Genomic DNA, 22,667 nt, shown 5'->3' with positions numbered 1-22,667 from the left:
TTCCTTACGATCATTTTGGAGAAGGAACAATAGCAACCCTGCCAATCACTTGACAGTAGAACAGTTGCTTCATTTTCCAAAAAGGTATTTATGCATGGATGTTATATGAGGAAACACATACCAGAAAATCTTCCAAAGGAGGCTCAAAGAGCAGTGACTGGACTGTCAAAATCAGTTCTGTGACAAACATGGGAATGAGAGATTCATCTTCTTCCTGCTTCTCCAACACGGGGGCCCCCTGAAATGAGCACTTCTGCAGTGTTATAAAGATATAAGTACCAAGGTCTAAAATTTAAAAAACCTCCGTATTACAGAAGGCACATAAACTTAAGCTTACACAATTAGCTGATGTTATAATGTTGGCATGTCTTTCAAAGAATACTACCATAGAAATTAAAAAATAAAGGCAAATATGGAAAGACTACATGACAGTGTAAAACTTCTCTCCTTGTAAAAACACTATCAACAAAGTGGAAAGGCAAACAACAAACTGGAAAAATATATCAGTAATGTATATAGTAATGCAGATAGAAGGTTGGTTATATTTAAATAGAAATATACTTGATATAGTCAATAGAAATATATACTAATAACATCATAATTGATATTAAATAGAAAGATATTTAAACAGAAAAATGGGCAAAGGGCATAATCTGACATTTTTTAAAGGAAGTATCAATCAACATCCTCCTCCTTCTCTTCCTCAAGATATTAATAGTTTATTCAGTAACATTTATTGAGTATTTACTGTGTGCCAGGCAGTGCTAACTATTTATGTAAATCCCACACCAATCATATGTAGCAGGTATCATTTTTATTCCCACGAGAAAACTATGATCTGGAGAAGGTAAGACATTTCATTCAGGACACACTGGTTTGTAAGTGGCAGATCAGAACTGACACCCAGGTCTTTCCCATCACGAGACCTATACTCTTATCCCTGTACTGTGGTGGCAGTTAAAGGAATATAACATTTGAAAGTAGTGACATATTACTTGACATCCGTCAGATGGACAAAGATTGAAATGAATGATAATATCTAGTGTGCATATGGCCAAAGGCTCCTTCTCGAACATTGCTAGGAAGATTGTAAAACTTTCTAGAAAGTTATGCATCAGTTTCAAAAGCCTTAACAAGTGAGCATATTTCTGATCCAACAATTCCACATCTAGGAATTTCTTCTAAGGGGAAGAATCAGAGATGTATGAAAAATGTATAGACAAAGATATTCTTTGCAGCATTATTTGGACTAGTGAGAAAGTGATCAATAATAGAAAATTATTTACAAGATGTATAATACATTTCTATGTGAGAATGTTATATGGAAAAAATACATATTGACTTGGGAGATTTTTCATAATACATTGCTAAGTGGAAAAAGTAGGTGATAAAGCAGTAAGTAAAGTATGATTCCTTTCTTTCCCCCTTGGAAATAGTTAACTTGTTATAGCAGAGGATGCTTTTCTGTGTATATTTCTATGTTTTCCAAATTTTCTGCACTTAGCATATATTACTTTTATAATTAGAAAGATAAATGTTACTTTCAAAATGTGATAGTATTGAGGAAAAAAAGGAATTGAGACTAGGGAAGGAGAGAAAGTAATGAAAAGGAGTATGCGGCTAAAATTCAACTTTTGGAGAAAAGGAGAACTATGGCAAAGAGCGACAGGCCTTGAAACTGCATATTGGGTCTCCTGGGGGGATGCAGAGATATGAAGGTAAGAAGCTTGATGAAACCAGATATGCATGTTTTGCTATGTTTTTAGTTATCTGTCATGAAGCCATATCCAGGATGGAGCTGGGGAAAAGCTTATTGGGCTATCAAATAAGCTATGTTAGAATGCACAAATTTGTACTATTTAATCTCAAATGTCTCACATTACTCTGTGTTTCTAAGATCAACATCCTCCTAAGAGGTTATTCACTGAAAGCACAAAGGTTTGCTCCCATGATTTGCTCCTTCTCGCCTCTAAGCCATTGTTTATCTCTTTCATTTATACCACCTTCCCTGCTTCTCTCTGCCAGTTCATGCTCATGATGACCCCTGAACTATAAGCTTCTTGGGGGCAAGCATTCTGTCTATGCTTTTCACCACTGTGTACCCAATACCCAGCATAGGGATTGGTACATAGTAGATACTTAAAGAATATTTATTGAGTGAACACATGAGGAACCTTTAGCAAGTGCCTGTGAGAAAGACTGCAATATTCAGCACAATGGAAGCTTTCTCTGCTATTAGATACTTGCTGATATGCTGATTTTCATTCTGTCATTTCATGTATGTATGTTTTCTTAATTGTGTCTGAATATACCTTTTTATCAGTGACTTCAGGCTTCTCTTCTGTAATCCACTTCTGAATGACATCTGCTGAAGGTGTCCGTTTTAACTTGTCAGTGAGATAATTCAAAAGGGAGCTAGCAGAATTTACTGTTAGGACATGCATTGTGTTCTCAATTAGGTAGTCATTTAGACGAATAAAGCTTGAAAAGAAAAAAAAATACTACCCTCAGAATGGGAGAAAATATTTGCAAATGAAGCAACTGACAAAGGATTAATCTCCAAAATATACAAGCAGCTCATGCAGCTCAATATCAAAGAAACAAACAACCCAATCCAAAAATGAGCAGAAGAGCTAAATAGACATTTCTCCAAAGAAAATATACAGATTGCCAACAAACACATGAAAGGTTACTCAACATCACTAATCATTAGAGAAATGCAAATCAAAACTACAATGAGGTATCACCTCACACCAGTCAGAATGGCCATCATCAAAAAGGCTACAAATAATAAATGCTGGAGAGGGTGTTGAGAAAAGGGAACCCTCTTGCACTGTTGGTGGGAATGTAAAATGATACAGTCACTATGGAGAACAGTATGGAGGTTCCTTAAAAAACTAAAAATAGAACTACCATACAACCCAGCAATCCCACTACTGGGCATATACCCGGAGAAAACCACAATTCAAAAAGAGTCATGTACCACAATGTTCATTGCAGCACTATTTACAATAGTCAGGACATGGAAGCAACCTAAATGCCCATCGACAGATGAATGGATAAAGAAGATGTGGCACATATATACAATGGAATATTACTCAGCCATAAAAAGAAACGAAATTGAGTTATTTGTAGTGAGGTGGATGGAACTCGAGTCTGTCATACAGAGTGAAGTAAGTCAGAAAGAGAAAAACCAATACCGTATGCTAACACATATATACGGAATCTAAAAAAAAAAAAAGGTTCTGAAGAACCTAGAGGCAGGACAGGAATAAAGACACAGAGGTAGAGAATGGACTTGAGGACACGGGGAGGGGGAAGGGTAAGCTGTGACAAAGTGAGAGAGTGGCATGGACATATATACACTACCAAATGTAAAATAGATAGCAAGTGGGAAGCAGCCACATAGCACAGGGAGATCAGCTCGGTGCTTTGTGTCCACCTAGAGGGCTGGGTTAGGGAGGATGGGAGGGAGATGCAAGAGGGAGAGGATATGGGGATATAGGTATACGTATAGCTGATTCACTTTGTGATACAGCAGAAACTAACACACAATTATAAAGCAATTATACTCCAATAAAGATGTTTAAAAAAATGATTAGGGATGGTGGTGGGGGAAGGAGTGGGTGTGACTATAAAGGGGTAGCATGAGGGAAATATTTACAGTGAGAGAATAGTTTTGTACCTTGATTGTGGTGGTAGTTACACAAATCTAGACATGTGATAAAATGATACACTGTACACTACACAATGTCAATTTTCTGGGTTTTATATTGTATTTATAGTTATGTAAGATGTAACCACTGAGGGAAACTAAGTGAAGAGTACACAGGACCTCTCTGCACTTTGCAATTTCTTGCAAATCTATGATTATCTCAAAATTAAAAAAAAAAAATCAAACTGCCAGAGTTCAAATCCAGGCTCTACTCTCCCTGTATGAACTTGGGCTTATTTAACTAATCTGTGCATCGTTTTGTCATCTGTAAAACGAGGACAACAGCATCTACCAAATTATGGCAAGAAACAAAGAAAATAATACCTAAAAAAGGATGAACTCCTGATACGGAATGTGGATGAATCTCAAAAGCATGCTAAGTAAAAGACACAAGAGACTATATATTATATAGATCTGTTCATATGACATTTTGGAAAAGGCAAAAACTATAGGGAAGGAAATCAGATCTTGGTTGCCTAAAGCTGGATATAAAGAGAGGGGACTGAACACATCTCTGAGTAATGTCTTTTGGTATAGTTTTGACTTTTGAAGTCATCCTGATATTCTACATATTCAGTAAAATAGAAGTAAACCAACAAGGATGGGGGAAACAACATTAAACTAAATGCAAACAAACCAAATCAATCCAATTAACTGTACTTCAAATGTGCAACATAACCGAACTGAGCAGGGCAGAGAGTAATCCAAATACTTTCACTATATGCTCTCAGTCTAGGGGGAAAAACTGCAAACAAATCCTAACTGTTTTTAGTAGGTAAATCCAAATTGAGGAACATCTGAAAAAAAAACTGGCCTGTATTCTTCAAAAATCTCACTACCATGAAAGATAAAGAAAAGCTAAAAAGCATAGGTTAAGGAGATTAGAGACATGACAACTACATGATCTTGAACTGTATCATTTCTTGGAGAGGAAAAAAAATGTCTTAAAGGACATTATTGGAACAGTTGACAAAAGTGAAATACTGTAACTGTAGATTAAAGTATTGAAATATAAAAAAAAAAAAGAAAAACAATACTGCTTCAGTTTTCTATACTTACTACCTATTTTTGAAAGTGGCTCTAAAGCAAGTATTTAAAATTGTAAATATCATAATTTCTTTTTGACTTTCCATTTATATTACAATATCAGAGATTAATTGTCCAGAACAGTTGTTCTTAGACATTCTTCACTTTAAAACACAAATACATTCAAATATATAGCATCAATTTAGCTAGGTGTTCTAACCATTCAGTAGGATATTTAATGAGCAATATAGTTATGAAAAAAGCACATAGCTCATCAGGGGCCATAAGATTTTTTTTAAAGATGCTTTAAAGAAGAAATCAGTAAATATATATCTGTGACTTACATTCTAATGGTAATGAAATCTTTATTATTGAATAAATGTTGTTTGACAGCAATTGCTAACCCAAGGATGAAAATTTAATGTTTCCCTACTTGAGTGCTTAGAATGTAAACTGAGTCAGCAAGGCATTTGAAATAACTTTTTATGCTGCTTAAGTGGAGCCTGACGGGCCTCTACCCTATGATAGTGGCCTCAGGACTGCTTCACTGCCTTCTGTTGCAATACAGACATTATTTATTACCAGATTATCTCACATATAAACTGGGGCACAATTAAGATTTATTAAATGGTTGTAAAATGTGGACCAAGTTAGTGAGCACAGAGTAACAGTCATCAGTGTTTTCTAGTGCCACATACAACTCTTCAGATTATGTTTGGTGATTTTGTTTGCACGAGTTATTTGCAGTGATGAGATTTTAGAATGATTTGGAATCCAAACTCTGGGACAATGGCAAGACCCAGTTGGGTAAGCAGGTGGAAGGTCCTGGTGAGGTCCTGGAAGGTGGACTTTCTTCTCTGGTCTCCCCGTGGTAACCTGCCTCAGGAAGATGGTGGAACTTTGTGTGGCCATGAAGCTGCCTGTAGCTCTTTAGGAACCAGACAGGTGGAGCAGACCCTCCAGATCCACTCAAGGAGGCCCACAAATCTCTGTGTGCCTGACTTCTCCTTACTACAGCCTGCCCAGTGCTCTTGGCTGGGCTAGAGGGAAACAAAGCCTTAGTGATCAAAGAGGAGCTCTTGGCCTTGTACATGCCCTCCACCTTCTCTGGCTGCTTTGCTAGGTGGCAGATGGAAGGGCAGGCTTCTGGAGCCTGCATTCAGGTTACTGTGTCCTCCAAATCCCTTATCACTAGTGAATCCTGTGATGATGGCTTTAACTTTAATGAAACTTGAGAAGGATGGATGCTCTAGTTTTTCTTGAAAGAAAGAATAACAGTTTACCATGTTAGCCTCATGCAGTGATGCCTTTTGCTGGCCTGCTCTGTGTATGTCATTTTCTCGGAGTCTCCAGAAGTAGGCAACTCAATGAGACTTCCTCTTTCTGGCATTTTACAGTGACCTAAGAACAACAGAAGACACAACGACAAGAATTCTTGTGTAAAAACTCCATTTCTTTCAATATGGATTAAGAGACAAGTAAAATTCGAAAATGACAAAATGCTTTGGTTCATGAGCTATTTCCGACTCCAGAAAACAGCCCAGTTATCCAAACAAATTCCACATCAAAGGATTTCAACTCAACAAAAGACTCTAGACAGCTTACTAACATCTTCTTTAACAGGATCTGATCTCTGTCCCATGACACCTCTTTCCAGGAACAGATTTACCCTCCTTTTCTGCCTGCATAAAATTATCCTTTAGATTCCCTGCCAGCTGGGGCCAATCCTGAGATCCATCCAGTCCCTTAATATTAACAAACCTATTGCCTGTACTAGTAGGTTGGACATACATTTAAGCAGAGAGGCCCCCGAGTCCACTATAAAATGCTTGTGAAATAAAGGTTCTGTAACCAGTTTAGAAATACTATACACAAGCAAGGGTAATGCAAGGAAGATGTGGTACTTACTGTTTTATCCCCTTCTACAATATACATTGAATTTATAATCTATCAAGCAAAGATTGGAAGAATTGAAAAATAGGGTCCTTATTTAAAATAGAAAAGTGGAATGAAAATGAGTTAACATTTCAGAAAGCCACCACTTCTGATCTGTTGAAGTTCTTTCCCTTTCATACCCTCAATAGGTTCATATGCACAGTCATCAGGCATAAATCCTGCAGCACGCAGAGCAACTCGACAAGCCTTTCTGACCACTTCTTTGGCCTCGTTTCGAAATTCTTCTAGGCGCTCTGTCACCTAGACATTGATAAATATGTATCATTAGTGGTACCAAAGTATCAGTAATAGGGAAAAAAAATCTTGAAACTTATAGACAAAATTCCTCACCTCCTCTAGCCATACGACTTGTGCAACTTTAAATTCTTGCAGGGTGTAGGTGTGATATTTTTCAATAGAACAAAGTCCCATAAAACTCAATTGATAACACAATTCATTTATTTTAAGGAGAGCTGGTCGCAAATACTAAATGAAAATAGAAATTTATCATTATTTAGTAAAAAAAAAAACCCTTGCCTTTTAGAAGTATAAAAATATTGGGAAAGCAAGAATGGTAATTAAGGAAAATAAATAGCTCTATATGTTAATTTTAGCTACAGCTACAAAGTGCGTACATTGAAAAGGGACACTTCTGAAATTTTGTTCTGAAAGCATTCTTTGAATTATCAGATTTAATTTGTCTGAATTCCTTTCTTTTCATTTTGAATACATGTCTTTTAACCATGAAATTGAGGGCAAGTAACTGAGGATGGGGCAATATCTTAAATTTCACTAGGTTTGGCTAATAGCTATTAAAAGATTCTTAGTGTTACCTTAGGACTTTACAATGTCCAGTCACTATGATAATGGATGGGCCCATCTATTGATCTAAGAGGTTATGATATAGAACAAAGACAAATTTTAACTTTAAAATTTCAGTGGGTAACAGTCACTATTAAGAATCTATCTGGCAATGTGGGCTGGCAGAATGAGTGGAAGTATTTGTGGAATAATGTCACATAATATAATTTAATCTTCCTCTATGCCATCATCATAAATCACGGTTTTAGGGTGGTGGCTTTGAAGGCACATGTTCCAAGATTGTTTCTAGGTCATTCACCCTCACTTCTAATCTAATCAAAGGAGGAGCAATAACATTATATTTTTAAAAAGTTAACTTAAATTTATTTATATGTGACATTGGTTTAAGTGTTATATATAGCACACTCTTGGACTCTTTTCTAGGAGTTTCCAAAACAGGACAACCAATAGTCATTCAGACCAACATGAAATAGTGTTTTAATTATTTTTTCTAAGTACAAATAAAGGGAAGTTATAATTAGTAGAGTCCTCACTGAAGAGATTTATGTGACAAAACATCTAGGAAGTCATATAGCCCTTAAGATTCATCTCATGGAGGAATTTTCATGATAAAAAAGAAGCAAAAATATAATATTGTAAATCAACTATACTTAATTTAAAAAAAAGAAGCAGAAGTTTAGAGGCTATGTCTCTGAATTGAAATCAGATACTAAATAAATTAACATGAATACAGGAGTAGGAATGAGTCTGTAATCAAAATGTGGCAGTGAAAGCAAGAAAGTCCAGTGTACTCTGGAAAAAAAGTCCTTGAGCCAAAAATATAAGTTCTATTAGTAAAGGGATAAATAGCTAGGATCCAGATGGACAGCAAAACTGGATTGATGGTCTGCCAAAACGTTAGAGTTTGACAGTGCGAATTTGGAGGAAGAAAAAATATATATAATCTAAGAAATTACTTTGGCTTAATCTAAATATCTGGCTGTCAGCATAAAGGACAAATGTGAAAGCCGTTGTGAATGTAAGAGAGACTGAAGGTGTTTTGTTTTTTTCTCCCATCATTGTTTCGGCTGTTAGCAAATTTCCGATGGAATCTGGGTTAGGTGGTTCATTCTTAGGCTGGTATATCAAGAGTGCCCATTGAAAGTGATAAGCATTAGCATTATTTTAATATTTTATAATAAGTATAAATGGAATATAATTTTAAAAATTCACTATGTTGTATACCTGAAATATATATTATACATCAGCTATACCTCAATAAAAATTAAAATTAATTAATTGAAACACAAGCACATACAAAACAATCAAGCTACTAGAGTCAATAATAAATTCTGCAAGGTTTCAGGAAACAGGCTCAATATACAAAAGTCAATTGTATTGTTATATAGAATATGTATATATATATATACACTATTTATATACATTTATACATATATTGTTTAGATATATTCTTTATATGTATTGTAGAATATATATGTGCATAGAATACACATATATGTATAGAATACACATATATACTCTATAATACATATATATTCTACATATATAAAATGAAAAATCCAAAATGAAATTTAAGAAAACAATTCCACTTACAATAGTATCAAAAAGAATAAAATATTTGGGAGTAAATTTAACAAAAGAAATGTAAAATATATACTCTGAAAACTACAAAACATTGTTGAAAGAAATTGAAGAACACCTACATAAATGGAAAAGGATTATATGTTCATAGACTAGAAAAATTAATACTGTTAAAATGGCAATATTTCCTAAATTGATCTACAGATTTAAAGCAATCCCTATCAAAATCCCAACTGGCTTCCTTGCAGAAATTGACAAGCTGATCTTAAAATTCATGTGGAAATTCAAGAGGCCGGGGGAAGTCACACTTCCTAATTTCAAAATTTACTACTATACTACAGTACTCAAGATAGTGTGGTACTGGCATAAGGATAGATATAGATCAACAGAAAAAAATTGACAGTGCAGAAATCCTCACATTTACACGCAATTGTTGACAAGGGTGCCAGGACAATTCAAGGCAGAAAGAATAGTCTTTGCAACAAATGGTGCTGGGACAACTGGACAGACACATGCAAAAGGATGAAGGTGAACCCATACCTCATGCCATCAGCAAAAATTAACTTGAGATGGATTGAAGACCTAAATGTAAGAGTTAAAACTATAGAACTATTAGAAGAAAATATAGGAGTAAATTTTTGTGACCTGAGATGAAGCAATAGTTTTTTATGCCCAAAACACAAGCAGCAAAATAAAAAAATGTATAAAATGGACATCATCAAAATTAAGAACTTTCCTGCTTCAAAGGATACCATCATGAAAGTGCAAAGACCCATAAAATGGGAGAAAAGTTTTGCAAATCATATATCTGATAAGGGATTTGTATCCAGAATATATAAAGAATTCTTACAACTCAATAGTAAAATACAGGTAACTCAATTAAAAATGGGCAAAGTATCTGAATAGACAGTTCTCCAGATAAGATATACAAATGGCGAAAAGGCACAAGAAAAGATGCTCACCATCATTAGTCATCAGGGTAATATAAATCAAAACCACAATGAAATGCCACTTCATAACCAGTAAGAAAAGCTATAATGAAAAATGCAGATGTAATGGTGAGAATATGGAGAAACTGAAGCCTACATATGCTGTTGGTGGTAATGTAAAATTGTGCAGTGGCTTTGGAAAACTGTTTTGCAGTTCCTCAAAATGTTAAGCACAGAATTACTGATGACCTAGCAATTCCACTCCTAGGTATATACCCAAAGAAATAAAAACATATGTCTAGACTAAAACTTGTACACAAATGTTCATAGCAGCATTATTCATAATAGTCAAAAAGTGGAAGAACCCAAATATCCATCAATAGGTGGATGGATAAATAAAACATATATATGTATACAAGTGAATATTATTTACCAATAAAAAGAAATGTCATGCTACAACATAGATGGACCTTGAAAATATTATGCTAAGTAAGAAAGCCAGTCACAAAGGACCACATATTATATGGTTCTATTTATATGAAATGTATAGAGTAGGCACATCAAGAGAGAAAAGACATAGACTGGTGGTTGACCAGAGCTGGGGCAGGGGTTGGTCTGGGGGAGTTGGGGAGAAAAGGAGAGTGACGCTAATCACTCTTTTTGGAATGGTGGGAATGTTCTAAAATAGACTGTGGTGACGGTTGATCAATTCTATGAATATATTAAAACCATTCAACTGTATACTTTAAAAGAATGAATTGTATGAATCATACTTCAATAAAGTTGTTATAAGGAAATGTGAGCACAGATGCCAATAAGGTTGGTTACTAAAAATAATCATGAAAAGAAAAATTTCAAGGACAGCTCCACATTTATCCCTTCAACGTAGTCTAAAAGAATCAGCCCCCTTAATTAACTCACTGTAAATATAAGACTAGTGGTAAGTGTGTGGATAATGATAGCATCTAATAGATATTTAAACCAACACAATGGCTCGATTAGTTACGTCAACCTAAGATTAAAATGATGAGAACTTTCTAGTCTGCTTGAGCTATATTAAAGAGAAAATATTGTCAAGGCCAAAGCACTATTGGTGTGAATAGTGAGCAGAGAGAATGACAACTCTCAGCACATTAAAAAAAAGAGAAAAAGCCTTAAGAATTGATAGAGGTTAAATGCAAGAGAAACTATTTTACTTACCTAGGAATAAATTTATGAAATGTATAGTGTCCAAGACATGGTAAAAGATGAAAGGTGGTAAAAAGGTAGTAAAATAGGTTCAAATGATTGATAGATCCTTGGTGAAATTAGAGGTCTAGGGGTTGAGTTTGATGTCAAGAAGGATTAGAATCTTTTCCACAACCCAGAATGCTTGATGGGATGGAGGGCCTGAGATGGTACATCTTATATATCTGTTTTGCACTAACACCTCTGTGAGCTGTATTCCTTGAATGTTCCTTTATTGTGTGACTGATGTCTTGATAATGATCTTTCAGATTACCATATGCAAAGTGAACGAAATGACCAGTAAAAGGCAAACTTGAAGCTTCTGATGTGAGAGGGTGGTGACTCAGTGTCATAAAATAGACAGCTGAGGACTCTGAGCATGACAGAATTGGTGGTTACAGCTCATTCCCAGGGGCCAAATAGAAAACTTCCACTGCAAGTCAAAATTCAAGGAGTGAGTAGAGATTTTAAATGTGGCCACATACCCTTTAATAGTTCTTTTTCCATGATAATCCCCTCCTCCAAAGTAAATAATAAAAATTTCCCTACTGTCTGAATCCACGATAGAAGAAAATGTATGAGACATTGGGAGTTATTGGCCCATGAAAACATGCCCCCAAATTATTTTGGACCATAAAGTCCAGAGTGTCTCAAAAATGAGAATTAGTAATAGGGCTTGCTGGCCTGCTCTGCTCAAAAGGATATACAACTTTCCTGATCAACAAGAAAGGGGGTCATGAATCCAAACCTCTGAAGATGCTTCTAAATAAAGGGGACCTGTGCAACTCTCTTGTTATAGTTTAGTGTTTTGCAACCCTAGTTAAAATGTAGAAGAATAAAGATGCAGACATAGAGAATGGATTTGAGGACATGGTGGAGGGGGGCGAAGGGTAAGCCGGGACAAAGTGCGAGAGTAGCACTGACATATATACACTACCAAATGTAAAATAGCTAGCTAGTGGGAAGCAGCTGCATAGCACAGGGAGATCAGCTCGGTGCTATGTGACCATCTAGAAGGGTGGGATAGGGAGGATGGGAGGGAGATGCAAGAGGGAGGGGATATGGGGATATATGTATTACATATAGCTGATTCACTTTGTTATACAGCAGAAACTAACACAACACTGTAAAGCAATTATACTCCAATAAAAATGTAAAAAAAAAAAAAAGATGTAGAAATACATTAGTTTGCCAGACTTTTAAGTGACAAACAGGATGAAAATTGTCAATTCTCTTGAAAGATGAAATATTCTATTCAGGGACAGTCTATACCAATACTTTGTTTTTCTGTGACTAATTCTTTTAAAATATGATTAATAAATACATACATGATTAACAATGAACAGATCTTTTTGTAGAGATTTTCGACATCCACTGATTTTTTTAGAGCGGACATTCTTCTTCCACACGTTAAAAGCCTTCCATTTCCGGAAAAGTGAAAATACAGGAATCTTAGTGAGTTCTCTGTGATATAGATATTCTTGTTCCCATCGATCAATTTCGATAAATTCAACATCATCATTATAGACATGTGTTACTGCATTTTTGCTAATAGTATAGTAGTCATTTTTACTGATGTTCTCATAATTCACAACCCTTTGAACAAATAAAAATTGGGGCAAGTGAATACAGTATTCAACACAAAATTAAGCAATTGCATTACTATTTTGTTTTAAAAAGATAAAACATTTCTGGAAAACAAGTATTATTTAAAAATTAAAAAAATTCTAACAGACTACTTTTAGATTGAATAAATTACTCAAGAAAAGGGAGCTGCTTTTTAACAACAGTTGGACTTATTATAGCTCTTAAGGATTTCAGAACTGTGGCAATATGCTTGATAGTTTCAGTTATGTGATTTTTACAAAAAAAAATCAATTATGGATTTTTATGAAAGCTACATGGAAATAAGCTTTTATTTACCTTTGATTCTTTAGAAACTATTCAATAATAATAGTGTAAAAGAGTTTTACACTACCCAATATTTACAGAAATATGAGAAAGATCAAAACAAGAAAATATGAATTAGATAAGATTAGAATCAAAACCCAGATTAAGCTTAAAAATGTCCAGTTTATCACATATCAAAATAATCGTTAATGAGAAATTGTTTATTTCATCAAGGGTATTCTTCAACCTCACCCATAATAAGAAATTGATCAAGTAAAGAAGAAAAGCAAGAACGGGATAAAAACAGGAGCAAGGATAGGAGTGGGAAACAAAGGAATGAGAATAGAAAGGGCTGATTCTCTAAAACTTCTTAAAATAAGAACTTAGACGGGAACACTCCAGTGAAAATCAACTGTTTCCCACGTCTATTTTCTCTTACAGTCCTTAACTCTGCATTCTGAAACTGGAGTTCATGGCCCTTGAGCACAGCCTTCAGGTCATCTGTGAAATCCCTGAAATTGTTGTATGTAAACAAATTTACGTACGTATGCATGATAAATTTTTTAAGGGGTTGGAACAAAATCTCATATGCTTTGGGTCTGTTAATCAAAAATTGACGAACCATTGGCAAAATTCATTTTTAGGTTTTAACTTCTATTTTTGTCTTAATAACACTGAGTAAGAAAAATATTTTTGAAATTAGGGCATACAGGACCAGAATGAAAGCAAACTCAAAGCAAGAGCTGTTCAGGTGAGCACACAAGGGAACTGGGGGAGCCGATGGTGCTGTGGAGTGGGGAGTCTCGAAGGCCGCTCTCCCAAGTCAGTGCCGTAACAGAAGAACTTCAACTTGCTTAGCTCCTACCAGATGCCACTGCCTGACTCTTCGTCTGTGTTCTGGTTGACTCACGCCAGAAACATCTGGGAAAATGCCAGGTATTACCTGTTGCTGGTGAGGTGTATGGAAAATGTTTAAAATGTTTTTCTTTGTCAACAGCTTAAGATATAATTAGGACATTCTTCAGGTGATTCTCTACAAAGTGGGAGATTTCAACTTGTCTTTGAAACTGTAATTAACTTCAGATGTTTCATTAACATCAATCATCAAACCAACCTAAAAGCAAGAACAAACACCTCACCCTGGCCCTGGTGTGTGTCTAGAAAACTCACTCTGTGTGAATCTATCTGCTACTAAAGGCCCTTCTAGAAGGTAGCAGATGTGGTCCATGATACTGAATTTTAACTTATTGGTGCTCAGTGCCACTAAGAAATCCTTTTTATTTACATTTTCCTACCTATTCAAGATTCTCATTCTCAAACCACTAAGCCTTTTCCTCTACTACACATCTCTACTCTGCACAGGACAGACGAACACATGAGAGTCTTTTTGAAAGATTGGATCATCAGCATCAAAATCACTTGGGGTGCTTAAGAATCCAGATTTCTGGGTCCAACACAGAATCAGAATCTCTATGTATGTGACTCAAAGATTCTAGCTTAACAAGTTCCCTGCGTGATTTTGATACACAATAATGTTTGTAACCACTGAACTTTATTTGAAAGCAAATAAACAACAACAACAACAAAAACATGGTGGCGACAAGGTGAGCTCTCTCTTGTACCTTCAACTTGAAAATCTCATACCTTCACTGTGTTTTATCCCCTTGAGTGTATCTCTCAGGATTTCATCCAAACAGAGGTGGAGAGGTTTCATATCACTTTTTTCTACCTCTCCTGGCATTTGGCTACTTTTTCTCTGCATCTAAAAATATGCAGAACTTCTCTTTAACTTGTAGAAAGCTTCCCTTTAGTTTAAAGAAAGTTTTTTCTCAACCCTGCTGCCATTTAACTTAGAATCCCCTGTCTTCTTCCTTCTCTTAAACTTCCTTTATGATGGCCATATCCTCCCCATCCATTCCGTCTTAAAGTTTCTGAAAACTAGGCTTGTTCCTCACTACTCTAATGAAATGCTTCTCTTGAAGATCAGCAGGGATTTCCTTCTAGCCCAATCCAGTTGGTAGGCAGAAGGGGCAGTAGGGTCAAGGAAAGCTTTGCAAAAATTAAGAAGGCCTATGCCCAGTTCTCTGGAATCCTATTTTCCTTAGACTTTCCAGTTTGTTCCCGAGGGGTTGAACCCTAAATATACTCCTTGGATTCCTGTGCTTCATTCCTCACACTATAAACCTCAGTGCTCAACTGTTCCAGGAGTTGATCCACTACTCCTAAGTGATGGCTGCCTTTTCAGCACCTTTTGGCATTCAGAATTCAGCCTCAAACTTCAGCTGCCTCCTTTGTTATTTCTTTTTTTCTTTTTCTTTTTGGCACCGTGCAGCTTGCGGGATAGTTCCCCAACCCGGGATCGAACCTGGGCCCTTGGCAATGAAAGCATCGAGTCCTAACCACTGGACCGCCAGGGAATTCCCTCAGCTGTCTCCTTTGGATGTTTGTTCCATAAAGGCCTTTCTTTGAGGAAATAACCAGAAAAATTAGTCTTCCTTTAAGACCTAAAAAGAGAACTTGACTTTCTCAATTGCTGTGCTCTAAAATTCCTACTTCGCTGATAAAGAAGATGACTTTATGACCCAATTAACTAAACAGAGATCCTTGGAAAGTTAATCAGACTGAGAAGAATGTCTTGAATAAAATTACACTTAACTATGCTTTACTGGAAAAAAAAAATATCTGTAGCGTTTTCTTGCTGCTCAATGTAGAATCATGGAATCCCTTGTCAAATTATTTTGCGATAGAAACTGTCTCTGTTCATCTGAAATGAAACTTAGATTCAAAGCTTCTATTAATGTCTAAAAGGATGTGTCACGTGGAGAGAATTGTATGGCTGATTGTGGTAGGTCATCAATTGTCCTGTTATTGTTGATTTCAGATTAAAACTCAAAGGAAATCTACTGGGGGCCTAAAAAACATGATTTCTTCTCTTGGAATTAATTCTTGATTTTTCTAAAACAATAAGATCTCAATGTGATTTGTTATTTCAAACAGCATCTCTATCTGTTGTTACACCTTGCAGTGATGCAAAATGCATCTGTTCATTTTTAAACTGATCCACTGGACTAAGACTGTAGAAGCATGGTTTGTCTAATGAGACCCTTCTGCTCAAGAACTCTGAACAGCCTATCGCTTATATCATTAAATCCAGATTATTCTGCTGGGTGTTTGTGGCACCCTCCTCCTGTCTCATATTAGTTCCTTTCTGTCCACACACTGCCCTTTTCAATTGTCAGGCTGGTTTCCAGCTTAGGCTGTGCTAGAATGCATACATATGTCTTTGTCCACCCTGTTCCCTTCTCCCATCCTGATTTCTACAAACAAGAGAGTGATTCCTTACCTGCTATAAGGTACTGGGTGAATTAGATGAGCTCACGGGGCCCTATGCAAATTTAAGTTGTCTCATTATTTTCATTATTACACAGTTTTAATCATTATGATTTGAACATATTTATTGGACAAAGGGAAACAAGCAAGTGCCTGGAAAGAAGTTAGTTATTTCCTGAGTTTTACATTTGTAAACCTCAATCTGTTTGATTATGGTCAATATCATGATTCAGTATGCGTCTAGATCTAACCTGAACTGGAGAAGAGAAATGGCTTGGTTTGCTTCTGGTTTGATTAACCAGAAATGGTAAAATATCTGATAAGTAACTCCTTTTCACCTAGAAAATTAAACAAAAGTGTAACTAAGAGGAAACATGTACTAGGGAGGGAATGGTCAGATATCACAGTGGCTCCTTTTTCAGGAGTATGAAAAAGAAATATTTACAAATTGTCCTACCAGAGAGTCTCCTTCAATTCAACTAAATGGTCATGCTCATTAGACTTTCATAGACTATATCTGGCAGCCCTCTACCTAGAAGGCTAGAACAGGAACTACTTCTTGCCTTCCAGGCAGCATCAGTCTTGCTTTTCCATGCAACAATTCAATAGCCACCCCCGAGCTATCCTCTCCCCACGTGACAACTCAGATGCAAGGACATGAGATCCATATTGGATGGGTGTGCAAATCACCCTGGCTTAAGAGGAGCCAATATTTCTTGCAATAACTATAAGCATACATTTTAGGGTTCCTGCAGAGACATGCCCAGAAAAAGAACTGCCGCACTATGGGAAGTCCAAAGCTATAGCTCCCCTTCAGATATTTATAATTCATTTATAGTTCTTCTCAATGCAGATATAATTTACCAATCAGGGGTCATTTTTATCATAAGCAATGTTGCCTAGAAACAACTGACATTCTACTTGTATTAGGTTACCAGGGGAACAGAGCTTCAGAGTTAACCAAAGGCCAGATTCTCATGCGGAGAAAACTGTTCTACAATCCTCTAAAGCAGCGGTCCCCAACCTTTTCGGCACCAGGGACCGGTTTCGTGGAAGACAATTTTTCCACGGACGGTGTGTGTGTGTGGGATGGTTCAGGTGGTAATGTCAGCGATGGGGAGCTGCAGAAGAAGCTTCGCTTGCTTGCCCACCGCGCACCTCCTGCTGTGTGGCATGGTTCCTAACAGGCCACGGACCAATAATGGTCCAGTATTGGTCCGCGGCCCGGGGGTTGGGGACCCCTGCTCTGAAGCAATGCTTCCCAAACTTTGCATGTTCTAACACACCTGTACAGTGATAACATTTTATAAGGCACACTGGTGAAGACGTTAATTATAATTTCTTTGTATTATAATAAGAAAAATAAAACAAAATATTCAGGGAAATATACAATACTGAATTTTATAAAACTTCCAAATAAAGTCTAGCTCATAAACAACCACAGCTATGACTATAAATTTTTGAAGTAGCCACTGCATTTCTAATCAAGACATGATGAATGGTCTGTTCAAATTCTTAAAGTCACCACTGCTAAGGAATACACTTTATAGAAGTGGGAGACAGCAAATGGCAGATGATGATTTATTGCTCTGTCTCTGATGAATGGAAACTCCCTTTTCCACTGACCAGAATTTTTATCACTTGTTCTTTTGAAATTATGCGCCAGAGGTACCATCATTCTTTAATTCTAACAGCTTTTCCTTTTCTTCCTTTGATAAATGCAGTGTTGAAATTTCTTATGATAAGACAAATTGATTTAAGACCCAAACATTTCCATATCAAGTACCTTAGAAACAATGGTAACACTTTCTCTCAAACACAGATGTTACGCTGTTTGACTTAGTAATTTTTCCTTAAATTTAAATTCTTAACAATGACTAAAAAAATCACGAGAGCCATTTTAAATTTCGCTTTTCTGAAGTTGAATTTTTGCTTTGAATTCCTAATCTTTGTCAGTATGTGTTAATATATTTTCAGGCAGCTCTTATATTTTTTATTAAGTTCATTCAGGTACTCAAATGTCAGTTAAGTAACCCAGCTGTAAAACCAAAAACTATCCTTCACTAAATCTACAAAGTTGAATCATTTGCAAAATATTTTCCAATTCTTGACAAAATTCTTCCTTTGGATCAGTTATGCATTTAAGTCTGAAACAACAAATAATGGTGTTCTGCTCACATATCTTTGTAGAAAGCTTAAAAACAGAAGGTCAGGTGGTGGCTTGGATTTTATTATAGTTACAATTTTGATAATATAATTAAATTTGGAATTCATAACTGCAGAGAAACATTTACATATGGGAGTTCTTTTGTGAATAAAATACTGTATTATGCATTTAAATCTCAGGATTATCAGAATAAACTCTACATGGAAAATATATTTTCAAGAAGTATTTCCAGAATATCTCATTTGCCTTTGATATTTCAACCCCAGTAGCTTTTTTGCCCCACAGAACAAAGTTCTTCCAAACACTTCACTTCAGGGATTCTAGTGCTATTATCTAGCAGTTATTAATGTCTGTACATCCATCAATATGCAATAAAACTTTAATAACGTCCTGGATTGTGGTCATCTCTGTTATGTAACATGTGGATCTAGTGGTATTATTGATTTCCTTTGTTTTTCTGGTTCCAAATAGAATAAATAATTTCCACACAGGCTGGTAAAACTGCAATTCTGCGATAGTGAGTCATTTTGACATTAGATATTAATTGTGTATTCTTGCATTCTTAGCTTCTTGAGCTTCTTGATCAGATGCTAACCTAAAAATGGAATTTGGTTTCATATTTTGTTCTTGCACATGCCTTTAAAAGTTCCAACCCTTTACCCGAGAGGGTGGATATCTTTCAGTAAAGTGTTGATATAGCTTGCTTGGTACTACTGATTCATTTGATAACATTTTCATACTAATGAGATATTTAGGCAAAAGTACAGGAAAATTATTGTGGATCATAAATCCAATATGAGATAATTCTAATTATGTTGCCTAATTTCTAACATTTTTTTTAATAACATAAACTGTGTTTACCTTATAACTTATTGTTTTCTCTCTGAGCATATCTTTCTATAAGTGTCTCAGTAATAGTATGACATATCTTTCTTCCTTTTTTTTTTTTTTTTTTTTGCTATGAGAGTGCAACTTTGAATGATTTCTAGTTGGTATCTCAGTTCCACTTTTATTCATCAATTTTCTATTGGGAAGAAAGCAGTATTTTGCATTTTTTGCATTTGTTCTGGAAAAATCAATAGGCTTATATGAAAGGCAGATTACTGTGCTAGATTTGCAAATGATAGAAAATGTTTCCATGGCTTCCACCACTTTTGGGGGGTAGTGAAGACATTCTTTGAAGTAAACTCTCAGTCTCATGGGGGTCTCATGGACACCACTAAGTTTCATCTTGACAGGGCAGTAGAGCAGAGAAATTAAGAACATACATTCAGAAGCCAGACTGTCATTTATTTATTGTACAACCTGGGGTAAGGTACTTAACCATTTTGTGTCTTATCTGTAAAATAGAGGTAATAAATGTATCTATCTTATAGTATTATTGTGAGAATTAAAAAACATATGTATATGTATATATATACATGTATATTCATGTATACACTTTGCCTGGAACGTAGTAAATACAAGTAAATCATCATCTTTTATGGTATGTAAAATGTGATGATTTGCTTTGGTGTCCTCTCACAAAGTGGGTATATAACCAAACTTTCTAACCAACAGCCATCCCCCATACTTCATGGCTACACCTCAATTACAATCACTCTTGTTCAAGGTCAAAATCCTAACAAAATAGAATTATTTTGTCTTGATCTGTGTTCTCTATTTCCTTCCTGACCTCTCTAGTTCCTGATCCTTTACCTAGTTTCCTCTAATTTGCCCCAGACCTGACCAGAGTCACCATTACGCCTTCTTGCTGGACAAGATAATCTGCAGTGTACAGTTGTATGCTTACCAGGGTAATATTCCAACATATTTACACATCTCCTTGAAGAAGAAGCTTCAAAACTGTTATGCCTAACACATACCACTAAATTGATTCTTTAGAATGAATTTGGTAAATGTAACTATTTTCTCACTTAGAGGGACCATGGTAGAGATAAACATTGTAGAACTGCACATTTAATGTATTTTACTACACTTAAAAAATTATGTGATGACATTATATTTTATCACATTACTCTTAAAAGAAGTTTGGTACAATGTGTCCTTATCTCATTGATCCAGTATTTACTACTTTTAACTTCCAATTTAGCTGCTTCCAACTATATGGCATCCAAATAATTGTCTTTACTCATAAGATTTATAATATTTGGAGTTGGGGCTGGGTGGAAAATTTAACGTCCATCCTAAAACGTGATAAAATAACAAACCATGATTCCAACATCTTCTTAAATGAGATCTTGCATATTACTACCAAGCATCATTAGTGCCAGTCCAAAAAAGTATAAAACATCAACTCACTTCCCTTAGTAGAAGTGTTCATTAGTCTAGAAAGACAATTATTTTCCTGAATCACACAAAAGCACCATTTCCATACTCATCTTCAATACTTTGTCTTGTGCTAGTAAATAGATGAGAATCCATTTTGTTTGGCAAAATCTGACTCCTTTCATAATGGGGAATTAATATCACAAATGGCACTCCTTGATGTCTGGGTTATTGGATATTTTTTAAATAAGAGGAAGTTATGAAAACATTTCACACATTAAGCAAGAAGTGTTTGTAAAAATTAGCAAATAAACCATTTTTTTTCTGAGTCACTGTTAAAGATCCATAACCTCTTCTTCAAAACTTATAAAAAACTAGAAAAAGAAGTAGTAATGTAGTGGTGGAATAACAATACTATTAAAGGAATATTTTTTACATCAAATAGCTTTAAATTCCATTATATGTTAATTCTCCTATCTTAAAAAAAACAAGCTATTTCTCTTATCTTAAGAAAAGTCCCCACTCTTGACCCCAATTCTCTTTTCATCAACCACCCTGCTTCTCTTCTGTCTTTGCCATCTCCAGATTAGTATGTCCAAATCCAAACTCTTATTTTTCCCTGAAGAATCTGTTCCATCCAATCTTCTGTGTCTTACTTAATGGCATCTCACCCCTTTCCCTTGTTCAGTCAAAGGGATCATTAAAGTCAACCTGGGCTCTTCTCTGGTTGCCCACCTTGTATACAATCCATAAAAATATCCTGTTGGGCTACTGCCCAACCACTGCCCACCACTGCCGCCCGAGGGTCACAGGTCACTGCCCACACCTTCCTGGGAGCCTGCACAGCCCACCACTGCTTTTTCTCTGTGTGTTTCTCTATTTGCTTTGTTTCTGGTTTGTTTGGTTTTGCTTTTACCATTTGTCTTGGGTTTTGTTTGTCTGTCTGTTTTCTTTTCCTTTTTTATTGTTGTTGTTGCTGTTTGTTTGGGTCTTTGCTTTTTTCTTGGGTTTTGTCTGTCCGGTTTTCTTCTTCCCCTCTCTTTTTTTTTTTTTTTTTTCTTTTTCTCCACACCAGGTGGCTTGCAGGGTCTTGGTTCCCCAGCCAGGGGTTGGGCCTGAGCCTCTGGGGTGGGAGTGCCAAGTCCAGGACATTGGACCACCAGAGAATCCTCAGCCCCAGGGAATATTAATTGGCGAGAGCTCTCCTGGAGGTCTCAATCTTAACACCAAGACCCGCTCCACCCAACTGCCTGCAGGCTCCAGTGCTGGAAGCCTCACTCCAAACAACTAGCAAGACAGGAATCCACAACCCCACCCATCAGCAGACAGGCTGCCTAAGCCCATACTAAGCTTACAGACACCCCAAAGTCATACTAAGCTCACAAACACCCCAAAACACACCACCTGATGTGGCCCTGCTCATCAGGAACAAGACTCAGCTCCACCCACCAGAGTGCAGGCACCAGTTCCTCCCACTAGGAAGCCTACACAAGCCCCTGGACCAACCTCACCCACCAGGGGGCAGACAACAGAAGCAAGAAGAACTATGAAACTGCATCCGGCAGACCTCAAACCCAGTAAGTTAAACAAAATGAGATAACAGAGAAATATGTTACAGATGAATGAGCAAGGTAAACATCCACAAGACCAAATAAATGAAGAGGAAATAGGCAGTCTACCTGAAAAAGAATTCAGAGGAATGGTAGTAAAGATGATCCAAGACATCAGGAATAGAATGGAGGCACAGATCAAGAAAATACAAGAAATGTTTAACAAG

At 36.2% G+C, this 22,667-nt stretch overlaps 1 protein-coding gene across 1 annotated transcript in view; it reads right to left on the bottom strand.

The window, feature by feature from the left end:
• Positions 1-22,667, bottom strand: part of DNAH6 (dynein axonemal heavy chain 6) — a 297,879-nt gene that overhangs the window by 236,908 nt on the left and 38,304 nt on the right. Inside the window, exons 5-10 of the mRNA XM_068564239.1 lie at positions 12,564-12,831; positions 7,028-7,162; positions 6,817-6,937; positions 6,025-6,142; positions 2,313-2,481; positions 122-238 (exon numbers count right to left, since the gene is read on the bottom strand). Coding sequence (XP_068420340.1) covers positions 122-238; positions 2,313-2,481; positions 6,025-6,142; positions 6,817-6,937; positions 7,028-7,162; positions 12,564-12,831 — 928 coding nt within the window. The remainder of the gene's footprint in view (positions 1-121; positions 239-2,312; positions 2,482-6,024; positions 6,143-6,816; positions 6,938-7,027; positions 7,163-12,563; positions 12,832-22,667) is intronic.

This window comes from Eschrichtius robustus, chromosome 15, assembly GCF_028021215.1.
Source record: "Eschrichtius robustus isolate mEscRob2 chromosome 15, mEscRob2.pri, whole genome shotgun sequence".
Taxonomy (NCBI): Eukaryota; Metazoa; Chordata; class Mammalia; order Artiodactyla; family Eschrichtiidae; genus Eschrichtius; species Eschrichtius robustus.
This window is presented reverse-complemented; position numbering and strand designations above follow the sequence as displayed.